At 39.8% G+C, this 13,798-nt stretch overlaps 1 protein-coding gene across 5 annotated transcripts in view; it reads right to left on the bottom strand.

Annotated features, from left to right (window-relative positions):
* Window positions 1–977: 977 nt before the first annotated feature.
* Window positions 978–13,798, bottom strand: part of tcf12 (transcription factor 12) — a 112,536-nt gene continuing 99,715 nt past the window's right edge. For 3 of the 5 annotated variants that reach the window (XM_082161872.1, XM_082161870.1, XM_082161869.1), the window contains 8 exons: window positions 11,104–11,177; window positions 10,318–10,389; window positions 9,714–9,905; window positions 6,095–6,209; window positions 5,749–5,914; window positions 5,250–5,482; window positions 4,458–4,608; window positions 978–3,627 (listed from right to left, as the gene is read on the bottom strand). In XM_082161872.1, coding sequence (XP_082017998.1) covers window positions 4,466–4,608; window positions 5,250–5,482; window positions 5,749–5,914; window positions 6,095–6,209; window positions 9,714–9,905; window positions 10,318–10,389; window positions 11,104–11,177 — 995 coding nt within the window. In that variant the 3' untranslated portion in view covers window positions 978–3,627; window positions 4,458–4,465. The remainder of the gene's footprint in view (window positions 3,628–4,457; window positions 4,609–5,249; window positions 5,483–5,748; window positions 5,915–6,094; window positions 6,210–9,713; window positions 9,906–10,317; window positions 10,390–11,103; window positions 11,178–13,798) is intronic. The other 2 variants (XM_082161871.1, XM_082161873.1) reach the window with 1 other exon arrangement.

Here is a 13,798-nt window from a genome sequence, read left to right on the forward strand (position 1 = left end):
AGTTTAGTCTTTTAATTGGACAGCCAGGACTGATGTCATTGCATAAAAATGTATGGATGAGATGAAAAATGAGAAATAAACAGAGCGAACTGTTATTAGAGTTTCATTAGGAAAGTTGCATTGTGAAGAAAGACTCTGGCCGTAAACCATTCACCACTACTGGGACAAAACAGGTGCTCCCATATTTCGTAACTGACATTTAATGGCAAAAACAAATCATTTAATTAGGAAGTAAAGTCAATTAACAGTGGGAATACGTGGGAATATGGACACACCCTGCAATGTAAGAGTGACAGTCAAGAGTCTTACACTCCAGTGTAATTTTCCCATGATCATTCACAAGAGACGCAAAGTATGTTTGTCTTTCAGTGAAGTTAAGACAGATGTTGAACTCCGATAACAGAAATATGAATTACTCTCAGAAGAAAAGGTTTTCATTCAGTGCAAAGACAATTCTTCTGAAACAAAAGGAAAAAAGCCAAATAGAGGCAAAATAATACTTTTTTTTGGTGTGTTTTCACACTAAATTGAAAATTAAAAAGGGCTCTGTAATGCTTTTGAAGAAAAACTGAAAATATGATAAGGAACACAGTGTTTGAATGGACTATTTCACCCAAAAATTATAATTCTTTCATAATTTACCCACCATCATGTTGTTCCAAAAGCTTCAGTTGCAGTTTATACTCAAACAATGGAAGTCAATGTTCTTTCAAGACACATTCTTGAAAATATCTTCTATGTTCCACAGAAGAAAGTAAGTTTTAGGTGAACTGAACCTATAAAGTTTGTACTGTATATGTATAAAATCCTTTGAAAGTCCCAGCACACTTATGCCAAGCTTTTGTTCAGTAATTTAGATATTGGTACAATTGATATATATATATATTTTTTTGTTATATTTTTATCCAGATTTGCTGCGTGAAGACAAATGCTGAGACGAATGCTGCAAAAGGGAAATAAAGGAACATACAATTGAGTTAAAAAAGATGGCACATTTATTGCTACATAAATGTTATATACATATTGTGTTTTCTGTTACAGAGACAGAAAAAAAAGAAAAAGAATTCAACTTCTTGCTGCTGGTTTTCTGATGTGCATTGACAATACCTTGAATTTTGACATGGGTACAAATCGTTCATCAACCAACAATGCAGACTCGAGACATCGAGCTCGTACAATACCCCATACGTACTAGACTGCGAGCTACAATCCTACTTATGTTCTTAAGATGCTATCGATAATCTTTTTTTTATAATAATGGACAGGTCATGGTAAATAACCGTACATTTTTTTTTACTATCTAATATAGTAAAATAAAGTAAGAAACTTTTTACTCAAAACTTTTGATTTCAAAAATCTAGAAAGAGTAATATTTAGAATTCAAGAAATGTTCTTACAATATTATTGTATAAAAGACTAACTATAGTGAAAAATAAGCCAAATGTTTTTTTTTTTATCCTTTTCATAGATTTTTTTTTTGTTATGAGGGAAAGCATCAGGGCATACAGCAAAATCTAACATATCCAACAGAGGAAAAACAGAACACAGAAAAAAAGAAAAGAAAAAGGAAAACAAAACAACAGACAAAGAGATGACTCAAAACCTCGATTCATTTTCAGCCGGCAAAAATACAAGCTCTTGAATACTGAAATGTATAACAAGGCCACAAAGACTAATGGATTTCACGATCATTTTGTTAAGGAAGGAAACTCTCCACAAAGCAAAGAAAGAGAAAAAAAAAAGAAAAAAAAACACAGAAGGAAAATAATGCTGATATTCTGAAACGTATATCTTTCCTTAAGTTTTTGTTCTTTTGACTTCGTCATGGAGAGAGTGATTCATATGAGAATGTGGCAGTCTAGTTTCAATGGCGTGAACGCATGGAAGACAACAGACAGGCTAGAAAAAGAAATCCAAAGCAAGAAAACAAAACATTTTTGGTCTTAAAGAAAAAACGCATACATTATAAAACAAAAGTGGTGAGTGACTGCTGCTCTCTTCAGATTTAAAAACAAAACGAATAACGGCAGAGAAAATCCTGATCCAAACCGGCTTTGTTCATCATTTCCACTGTTTGCTGATTTTGATGCTTCACAGCGTTTGAATTCATAGAGCTTCTCTTTTTCGAACAGACATTGCGCTCACATTCTGCTGATCAAGTATCAAGTACTTCAATGCATGAGGGGAAAGACAGAGCCATTCTAAGTAACTTAGAACATCCTTCTATTTTCACACGACAGAAATACGCTTTACTATGAAGCCTAGAGAGATGCTTTGTATACAATTACAAATAAACATATAACATGTGGTTACTTTGAGTACTTTTTTTTTCTCTTTTTTTTTAATTGTTAATGGTTTTAGAAAAACAAAAGAACATAAAACAAAACTTCAATTCAGGCCAGGTGAATTAATGGTCTTCGTTGTAAATCCAACAGTGCCATGTCTCGCGGTATAACAGAGATTCCTCAGTACAGATGCCCTCGGCATAACCACGGCTGTTCCACCAAATAATGTAATGTCTGAATACAAATCAACTGTATCGGAAATACGTCTTCCTCTTTACCCATAATAACACTATATGGCAAAGGAATCAAAAGGACGAGGCCGCGTCCCTTTTCCCGTTTAAGACACTAAGAAATATGCAGGGAATGCTGGGGTTTTGTAACGTTCTGCTTTCCGTATCTGCACTGCTCACGAATGAGTATAAACATGCCAGCTTGTGTTTGACCTTTGGCCTTTCAGTAAAGCCAGAGTTTGCCGTTCCACCATCGTCCTGGTCAAAAAAAACGCACAGGATGATCCCATCTCGCCTCACCCGTAACTTTCTGTCCGTGACGAGGACTCTGAGCTACACTATCAACATAGAATTAGGTAGTTTTGGTTTCTCATGCTGTCATTTGCGGAATGAATGTACGATAAATATAAATAATATATTACTTTTTTTTTAAAAACTTTTTCTTTTTTAGACACAGGGATCCTTGAGTCTTTGAACGTTCAAACACCATCAGATTCTTTTACAAAGGGCACGGAATTTGATCCGAATATATTAATCTCATGTTTGAGCCGAGCGGCCCATCCACAGAGCGACAGGAGAGAGGCTCACGACTCTGATGTGAAGGACAAACTGCAGATCTACTGAAACGCCACCAGATTCTCATAGCAATGTCAGAACTTTTCCCTTTAAACATAGACTTACAGCTCAGTAACATAATAAATAGGAAAAAAAACAAACAAACAAAGAAAAGAAAGAAAAATTGCTGTTACAATGCATTCGTCAATTCAGTTTAGGCACAAGGCAACTTCCACGTACAGGGTGGAGGGGGTGTCGACAGTCTCTGATTGTACAGCTGCGGCACACGGCTTGCAGACAGCGATATGTGCTGAGGGGATTTTATGCTTGATTTTGTTTTTTCTCTGGTGGGCAGAAAGTTGCTTATCGATATGGGATGTCTTCACAGGGAGCTGGGCACTTGCCAGTTTTCTTCTATCTCAGGATTGCTTAACGGTGGAATTTTGCTTCGAGTGGTCTGTCTTTTCAAATTTGTGTCACAAACTGTGAGTCCTGTCCGCCCGTGGAAAGCAAGGTCACCGACTCTGTCTAACACACGCCATCGGGATCCATTTGATCTGAAAAGTGAGGGAAAGTTAAGGACATTGCTTATGACGCACTGTGCTGACACTCAAATCGCATTCTCATGTGTATCGTGTATTAAAAAAGATATGTTTTCCAAAACTTAGGTTAAAGGGATAGTTCACCCCAAAATGAAAATTCTATCATCATTTTACTCACCCTCATGTCAATCCAAACCCATGAGACTTTCGTTCATCTTTGAAACACAAATGAAGAGATTTTTAATGAAGCCCTCCATTAAAAGTCTATTACGCCAAAACTTTAATGCTACAAAAAGTTTATAAAGACATCATAAACGTAATCCATGTGAATCAAGCAGCTTAATCCAAGTTTTCTGAAGAGACGTGATCGCTTTATATAGTGAACAGATCAACACTCATACATAGTGCACATCAAATATGCTTGAAGTGCCTTTTACTATTTTGGATGTTCTATATATATGTGTGTTGATCAGTGACTACTTTAACAATGTATTTAGGAACTTTTTGAAGTGTCAAAGTTTTGGTGGAATGGACTTTCAACAGAGGGACAAAAATCTCTCAGGTTTCATTAAAAATATCTTTGTGTTTTGAAAATAAACAAAAGTCTAACAGGTTTGGAGTCAATAATGACAGAATTTTCCTTTTTGGATGAACTAACCCTTTAAGACATCGGGTGCTTTCACAATATAAATACTGTTCCAAAAGGAAGGTAGGCAAGGATGCAGCTCACTAGGGTTTGGAACAGAGCTTGTGTCTAAGCAATAGCAAAGAAAAATCTTGCTTGTGGTGTCGTGTTTTAACCACCTGCCCGTTTTACATCTCTGTGTGGAGCTGATCGTGCTCACCTGGCTGTTCACAGATGGCCCATGGGGTTGGATGTGTCTGTGAGGCTCGGGTGCACAGGCGGGTGGGTTTGCTGGGGGTCACCTGAAACCCCTGACACCTTCTCCTCCTCCCTCCTCTTAAGGCAGGCTGCTTTGGGGTTTAGGTTCCTCTCTGCACACAGGAGAATTCAAATTTTTGTTGAGTTTGTAAAGCAATAATATGTAGCTTTTATTGCCTTATAAAACCAGCTATTCTGCTGAACTGATTAACATTATTTAGCACTGTTGCCAAGGGCCCAAGTAAAATATTACTGATAAATCCTTGTCTGACAGTGGAGATTACAGTGGAGAATCATTTCCCCTGATAATATTGAAGTAATCATGTCTTGTGTGTTTTCGATCAGATGTTTAAATGCCAGATTTGGATGATGAATGAGGTGGATATTTACAGTACCAACAATGCACTGTATGAAAAAAACAAAACTTGTCTTCAATCATTTGTCAACGATGAAGCAGCTCTTTATTGTGTGTGTAGCTTGTGAACAACTCTGTACTGCAGTTAAAGACAATATATCCACATATAATACTGTCAAAAAAAGTACCAAAATATGGGACACTTTTTTTGCTTCTGATAAAAGGCAAGAAATGCTCCTGGATGTTGTGTAGAATTAATTGCATTTGTTTAACGCTGTTGTATTTTTTTTACAGTTAATTTAGATGAATTTCCTAGATGAATCATGATTACGTATTTTAATTGACTGACAGGCCTTATATAAACATGACATAATTGCATTATGCAGGACGGCGTCTGACCTCTAACTTGCTGTTCGAGGCTGAGAATGACGGCGACGGCCTGGTGAAGAATGAGCAGTTTGGTCTGGGGCTTCTCGCTCTTCAAGTGCAGCTGACACATGCGGCCCAGCTCTTTGAACGCCTCGTTGATGTCCCGGACTCGCAGCCTCTCACGGGCGTTGTTGGCCATCCTCCGCTCGCGCTCGCGCTCCGCCTTCTGCTCGGGGTTCAGGTCCTCGTCTTCATTTACACTGCTGCAGAACAATTCACAGCTGTCAAGACGAGATGGCGGGAACAATGTGGCCTCAACACCTGAACACTGCGTGTTTGGTGTAACATTAAATTTAAAATCTTCAAGCATTAAGGAGTAAAACTTCAGGCATAAAAAGTAAATCTAAGTGGTGTTCTATACTAATATTTAATGACACTAGCTTATCTGAATATTCACTGTCTCTAAGGTCAATGCTGAAGTGTTGAAGGACACTTTTAGAGGGAGTGCTTTGATGAACGGTTGCCTTGCCTTGGTCGAGTGCTTCCCCGATTCTGTTTCATATCCCTTTTATCACTCTCGTCATCTGATTTGAGGTCGTCTGAGGATTGGTTATCGTTCATGTCATCCTTTTCTTGATTTTCAACCTTCAGGTCCAGAGAAGGGGCAATGTGAGCGGCCAGAGCGCTAGCGATTCCTGTCACACACACATGCACCGATTGGGTAAACACTTGTTTTAATACTTGTATATAAATCATAACTGAAGAAGCATAGATTCTGAAACTGGTAAATATGACCAATACATGTTAACGAGTGCCAAATGGACATTGAGCTGACAAAAACAAAACAATAAAGTGGTGCAAAAAAGCTTCCCAACCTCTGAACGTCTCTGCCTGGTGGTTGAGCTCCGAGCTGGAGGTGGGCCCAGCGCTGGCCTGCAGGCCGCCGTGGTTGTTGTTCAGGCTGACGGACTCTTCGCGGTGAACAGAGCCCTGTCAGAACAGATCGCCATAAATACATGAGGCAGAGAACAGAGCAAAACATCAAGAGTCCCTCTGATCATGAAGCCATCTGATCAGTGCCGAGAAAACAAAAGTGATTTACATTAAATCGGGGAAGAGACAGATCTTGGACTTCAAAGCTGAGAGAGTCTCTGTTCCTACTGTAGAGTGTGACCTCCCCTCTGAAGAACTGAGTGGTGTTCACACTACAAAGAATGACCTTCACAGCCCCAAATTTTTGCTCAGAGACACGAGGCACTTCAGTCCTGAGTTCTGAATCTGTTCCACCAAAAAACACTCTCATGTTGTTTTCAATTTGGAAGCGTGTGTCTATATACTTTGAGAGGCAGGTTGATTGTAACATAGCAGCGGACTGGATGCTGCACCATTTCAGACAAGATTTCATGGGTAGTGGTAGAAGGGAAGCGGCAAACGTCAGGTCATCAACATGAAGCACATACAGCATATGTATATTGTATACTCTATTGTTTTGAACACTGTTTGTATACACTGTTTTTATAGTATGCAATGTTTATAAAAAAATAATTAATTAATTTTAACTTTCTTTTTATAAAACAAAAACAATAAAAGTGGCATTCTGCTGGGATCTGAAGGTCAAGTTTTACACTTGACATGAACTAGCCATTTTCAAATCTATCATTATTTGCTATTATTGTTGTAAACAATTATTACATTAATATTTACTACATATTAAATTACTACTTTAACTATTGGCAAGAATTGAGGAAGGCTGCAAAACAGTACAACCGTAGCCTAAAACAATGTCTACACTACCATTTAAAAGTTTGGGTTTGAAAATACTTTTTTAAATGTTTTTGAAAGAAGTCTCTTATGCTTACCAAGGCGGCATTTATTTAATCAAATATGCATTAAAAAAGTAATATTGTGAAATTTCATTTCAATTTAAAATAATAAAATTTTCCATTTTAATACAAGTTAAAATGTAATTTAGAGATGGAATAATTTATTTTTTTAAATGGACACTCAACGAAATGGCTTATTCACATGTGGATATGGCAACAAACAATCTGCCCTTTCATGCTGAACATCAAATGACAGTTTGACCAGAATTCGTCACTGGTGGCTTCCAAACACATCTGGATTTGATCAACGTCTTGCCATGCGATTAGCGACGCAGTGGAGTTGAAACCGCCGCACCCCCCTCTAAATCTCTTCCTTCCACCCCTGCCACAGTAGGCAGGAGCACATGTTCGCCCACGATCTAGGATCCACGGGATTGGGAGTCATGGAGAAGGAAGAGAAAGGAGCAGGGTCTTTTCCTTCAGGAATGCGTTCCTAAGTCACTGTTGGCCTCTGTTAACCTCCATGCCAGGCCTGAACCCCTTCCCCCACTCTCTAATCTCAGCGCCACTCTCAACAGGTGTCCAAACAACTCTTTGTCTGTGGCAGAAGAGGGGCGGAGGAGGAGGGGTGCCACCCAAAGAAGGCGGCCATTTTCCTGTCTGGGCTTGATTACCATACAGCTGAGGAGCTCAGACACACACGACTAAAGCGTCAGATTTCCTGAGTTGTTAAGAAAGACGAGGGGAGGAAAAAGAAAAGAGGGGTGACAGAAAGAGAAAAGAGTGCGCCAAAATAAAGGCATGCTGGCTGTGCTGAATCAGGACCTTGTCTGGGTGTGTGTTTGGGTCGAGCCTGGAGCACAGAGCTCTGTTTGTGTGTGTATGAACACATAGTCCACTGACAGCAGTGTGACAGCTCCCGCGCAGACGAGAGGCTCTGTCACTCCGCTGCAATCTCCTCTCTGCCTGAATAAAACGCACCACTGTTCATCATGACTGAAAACATAAGCTGTGGCGAGCCAAAAATTTGTGAACATCACTTTTGTCACTGTTGCAAACGAGAGCAATGAATTACTGCTTTAAATGCATAGTTCACCCAAAATGTTTTATTCTGTCATCATTTACTCCCACTCATGTTATTCCAAACCTGTATGACTTTCTACTGTGGAACATAAAAGAAGATATTTTGAAAACCAAACCATTTTCGTGACCATTGACTTCCACTGTGACATTTCTCAAAATATCTTCTGTCATGTTCCACAGAACATCATACAGGTTTGGTCTAAATACAATTTTCAGTGACACACATTGAGTTTGAAACTGCTGCATGATGTGACGCAATCACAGGCACAGGATATCTGATGTTTAAAAATCCTTTTTATGAATTACCATTGTGTCACATTACCTTGTCAATGCAAAACTGTTGAATGACATGACGCAATTACAGTAAACAAGATGATGTCTGATGTTTAATGTACAGTTGGAGCTGGATTTTGGACCAATGAGATTTCACAGTGGGCATTGCTACTTCATTGCAGAAATCAAACTAACAACTGACAGCATGTCCTAAAGATTGTTACAATCAGCTTGTTACGACAAACTTTTTTTTTTTTTAAATGAATTTACATGGAAATATAGCTTTTATTGTTTTAAGCCACACTAGGTTAGGAACCAGTCTTGAAGTCTGTTTCATTTAGATTTTTTAAATGTGTTCCTTTTAGATTGGGGCTATGAAAAATGATTGGCACACATTGGGCTTGTGTGAAGAGGGGAAGAAACTATAAAAAAGTTATTTATACAAAATGATTTTTGAGCCATCAATAAACAGTTCAATAAAAGCTTCACTAACATGTGATACAGCATTCCAGACATTTAATGCCTGTTTGAAACATTAAATGAGAACAGTGGATTGCTCATCAGGAAATGTAAGATCTTCGTGGTCAACTGGCCAAGGCTAAACTTTCCACTGTAGTGGTGGTCATTCACGAAAACAGTTTTGAGTGTTGCTTTACTTTGGACAAAAACAAAGAGGTCAGTGTCAGTTCATTTGAAAGTTGAAAGAAAATCCAAATGTTGTTTTGAATGAAGAAAAAAAGGCCATGATTATTTCCTATTATTGGGAAACCATAGGGAAACGCCTCCCTCGCTTGTTCCGTCCATTACAGCTGTGTGCAAATCTTTCTGTGAAAAGTGAATGAATGCCGTGGGATGGTGGGGGAGATACAGAACGCTTTAGTTTCAGCGGGTCTCACATCACACAGGTCCCCACAGCCCCAGCGAGCCACGGTGCGGAAATGTCTTCCAGACCGGCACTGATCTACTAGATTCTTCTGTGACTGCTTTTCTCATTCAGCCTGAGGAACGCAGCTCGAGGATGGAGAACGAGCTTCGCTCCAGCCATTACGCTTATGGAAAGTATGTGGGTTTAAGTTAAACTGCTCTCAGTGGAAAATAGTTCAGTTTCAACACATGGTCAGGCCTTCATTTTAAACAGGTGGCTTAACTCTGTTTATTAGCCTATTTGGAGAGGCACAATGAAAAAACACATGCACTTCTCTCCCTACCTCCTGTAATAACTGTAAGAGACTTTGACCTCTTAAGAAATGAGACATTCAGGAAGGGTCTGAAACACATAAGCTAGTTTCCTTTGTGACAGTGAAGTTTTCTTTACCATTTGTGCTGTTCGGTTGGTGACCAATCCAGAAGCGGGGAAACTGGTGCCGAGGGCTGAAATTGGCCCGTTGTGCGCTTGTCCCAACAGGCTGTGGATGTCGCTAGACAGGGCGGCAGTGGAGCCCACAGCGTGATTCCGCAGGACATGGATCGCATCGTCCAGCCTGTCCAGCCGGTCCTCCATCCGAGACTGGAATGAGCAATAAAGAACAAGAAGAGAGGGAGAGAAAGAGAAAACAACATAAGGTTCAATGAAAACAAACATAAACATAGACTTTGATGACATTCTCTTAAAGCAAAGGAACATTCCAAAACAAAGTAAAAAGGAAAAGAAGTAAGAAATTAAGAGAAAAAGTGAAGGCTAAGACAGTTAAACAACATCTGTTGGAATAAACAAAAAACAAAAAAAATCAATGACAGTTTTCCACTAACTAACCGCAATATGGTGATTTTCATGTATCATTATAATCAAAAGATCAATAAAAGATGAAATGGCAAAACAACAAAAGCACAAAACAGAAAAAGCATGGCCGAATCAAAGGAAAGCTGATGACTGAAAGGAAGAAAAGGACAGGAGATGATTGTCTGAAGAGCGGGAATACCTCGCAGACATCCTTTAAGAAGGACATGGCATCCTGCAGATGCTCATGAAGCTGCTGGTGCACACGATTTTTCTACAATCACACAGGAAGAGGAGAGACACGTACAGTGAGAGATGAGACCGAAAGAGAAGCAAGCAGAGTTTACGAGAGATTGGCAGAGAAAACCGGCAGAGCATCGAAGTGCAGCTTCAAGTGCCGAGATCATGGTACTTGCTCATGTAACTAATTATGATGAACCATGGTTCACTCTGGCGATCACAGCTCATTTCCTGTTTCCTGGAGGTGCCGCTGCTCATGGACGGTCAATAAAAATGCACTTGCAGCTGGCATTCAAAGCATTAGAGTAAATATTTATCTACACTCCATTATGTGAATGTATGACGTGGGAAGGAAAGTGTGTGTTTCTGTAAACTGATCTCCTGTTGTGGCTCAGTTCCCCAGTCAGCCCTGGAATCCCGCGGCAGTGGTTGAACGCAGCAGCTGCCAGCAACCCACCCCCCATCACACACCCTAACCAATCCCTAACCACCCCACCTTCACACACCCCGGCCAATCTCCATCCACCCCGGACAAGAAAGGACAGATGGCAGGAGACACGCCCCAAGGGATGGGTATTGTTCGGTCCACACGGCCCCCTCCCCGTCCCGCTTCTGACATTTGTCAGCCAGGAATGTCCATGTAAAGCTACCCCCTGCCCTCCAGGAGCAAGTCATCTACTGACACAGTGTCCATTAAAAAGTGCTCAGTGCCAGGGGGAGGGGAGGAAGAGATGGAGGGCACTCTTACCAAAGAGTGGAGGGAGTTCTCGTAGTTCGGGGAGGAAGGTGCTTGTCCAGCCGCGCGGGGCCACTGAGTTGTACCTGTGGATGGAGGCAGAGGAGCTTTTTAGTCACATGACACATAACAACAAGCAGGCTTCATTACAACAGGTGAAAAATGATCGTCTGAAATGAACGAGCAATGAACCACAGTTTTTCATGCAACGCACATGGTCTTTACCAATAGAGTCTGATTAATGAACAAATGACTCGTGATTTGATTCTTTTAATGAATTCACAGGTTATCATTTGAGAAGCACTTTTGCTGTAACAAATGGCATTTAAATAAAATGCATGTTTTAGCATTTTGTCCATTTAGCATGTAGTGCACATGGTACAATGTACTGATGCACATTCACAATAGACTAAAACTCATTTCCTATCCTGGCTGATTCCAGCTATTCTCTATGTGAGCTGTTTTCCTCTAGGTCTCCAGACACATCATTTCCTATGACTGGGTCATATCCTGCAATGTGAGAAGGGTATGAGGACGACCCTTACACGCATACATACACAAACCAGTGCTGAGGGACATCTCCTACTTCCTCTTATTAATGAAGTCATGACTAAAAAAGCTTGGGAGAACAATGCAGGACCCCGATAAAGGCGATGACTTGGACCCCGAGTGTCTTCCCTTGACTCTAATACTGCATGAGCTCAACAGAGGAGCTCGATATTCTAGACGTAACAGGATGAGACTGTGACACTCTCTTAGATCTCAACTCACACAAACAAACTACCGGACGGTGAGCAGAGATGTGACCAATCTCATGTCAGATGGTGTCAGGGAAAAGAAAAAGCACTGCTTTGCCACATTACTCAAGTAGCAGCAAAAGATTTAATTTGGCTTGGCCACATTCTCAGCCCCAGACTCAATGTTTCACTTTTTTTCTTTCAAAATTCACTCCATCACTGGAAGAATTCAGTGAATGTGTTTTTGTTCTGTGGAAGTGTGTGTGAGGCTGGAAAGGACTATAATGAGGATGTAAATGACTCTGGTCTGGTCTCGGTCTAAATGTGCTGATTTTGACTGGCCATAAATCAACACCGTTTCAAAAGAATGCACATCTGCTAATCACAAATCAAAACTCTGGTAGTGGGGGTCGCCTTCACTCCCAAGTCTACTTCACTCCAACTGGCAAACAATGCACTGCAAAAAGTCTTGCGTGAAGGCTATGGTGTGCAATAAAACAGGTCAAGTACTCTTAATGTAGCATGACCCAAAGGAAGCCTTTTGGCTTATTTACATTAATCAGTTCAGGAAGGAGATCAGCGGTCTCCGTCCTTCAATCTGACTCCACCAGGAACAGACCCAACCATTGACCCTAGCTGTTTTGTTGACATCATCAGAGATTTCCTATTTTTCCGGTTGTTATACTGTAAGTGTTGCGATGGACCAGGTGTGGTCACATACGTCTGGCTCTGCCTGCGTTACGAAAATCTTCGAAAGTCAGTGAATGCAAAGATAATTTTACCTATTGTGTTACTGGAAGTTGTTTGGGTAAAGAATTTCCAACCATTCGTCCTCCCTAAAGCAGCTCTAATTTGAAGGAATTCGCTTAAAACTCTCAGAAGCAGACTTTCATTAAGGGCCTATTAAAAATGACTTTGTGGCTACGTGAAGAAATTGCAGCGTTTAATAAGGCTTCCTCACCGGCGGCCAGCTTGACAAATGAGCGTGGGCCTGTGCGGCACTCCACACGTGGTGCTGGGGTCTAATTGGCTGGTGTGGGCAGAAGAGACCCGGCTATGAGCGGGTCTAATGGCTGAGTTTAAGTTTAATCCGGAGAAACAGATGGATGTGCTTTGGCTTAATCATAACATCATGAAACAATGTGCACCAACGTCTAAGAACAGCCTAATCAAAAAACTTAAATCAAAAAATAAATAAAAGGCCCCAGATATCAAAGGGGACTTTGACTGCCTGCTTGTGAGTGTAAATCAACTTAATGATGTGATAAAACTGCAGGCAGAGAGAATGACAATAAGTGTGCCAAATGTGACTAAATACTACCAAAATACCTATATTTTGGCCAGGCCAATTAATCAGTAAATATCTGAGGCCAGTTGCATAACCTTAGCCACTATGTTAAGAATGTGTCTTAAGAACTAGTTTGACCAACTAGCAGTCAGTTGACCAATAAGCCATTTATGCATCTGGCCACTGGTGAATGTGTTATATAATTTTTTTTTTTTTTTTTTTAACAAATTTCATAGATTTCTAATACTGAGTAAAATAAATTTTACATTTCCATTTAAATTATTTTATAAATACACTACAAATCACTACAAAGTTTGGGGTTAGATTTTTAAAGTTAATTCTTTTATTCAGCATAAACACATTCAATTGATAAAAAGTGACACTAAAGACTTTTAAATTGTAAAAAAAAAAAAATCTTTCAAATAAATGTGTTCTTTTGAACTTACTTTTCAACAAAGACTTCAGAAAACATCTATCGGTTTCTACAAAAAATATTCGGCAGCAAAACTGTTGTCAAAACTGCTAAGAAATGTTACTTTTTCAGCATATTGGAATGATTTCTGAAGGATCATGTGAAACTGAAAACTGGAGTAATGATGCTGATAATTCAGCTTTGCCATCACAAGAATAAATTATATTTTAAAATATTAAAAACAGTTATTTTAAATTGTAATAATATTTC

This window comes from Leuciscus leuciscus, assembly GCF_965113295.1.
Source record: "Leuciscus leuciscus genome assembly, chromosome: 2".
NCBI classification, from domain to species: domain Eukaryota; kingdom Metazoa; phylum Chordata; class Actinopteri; order Cypriniformes; family Leuciscidae; genus Leuciscus; species Leuciscus leuciscus.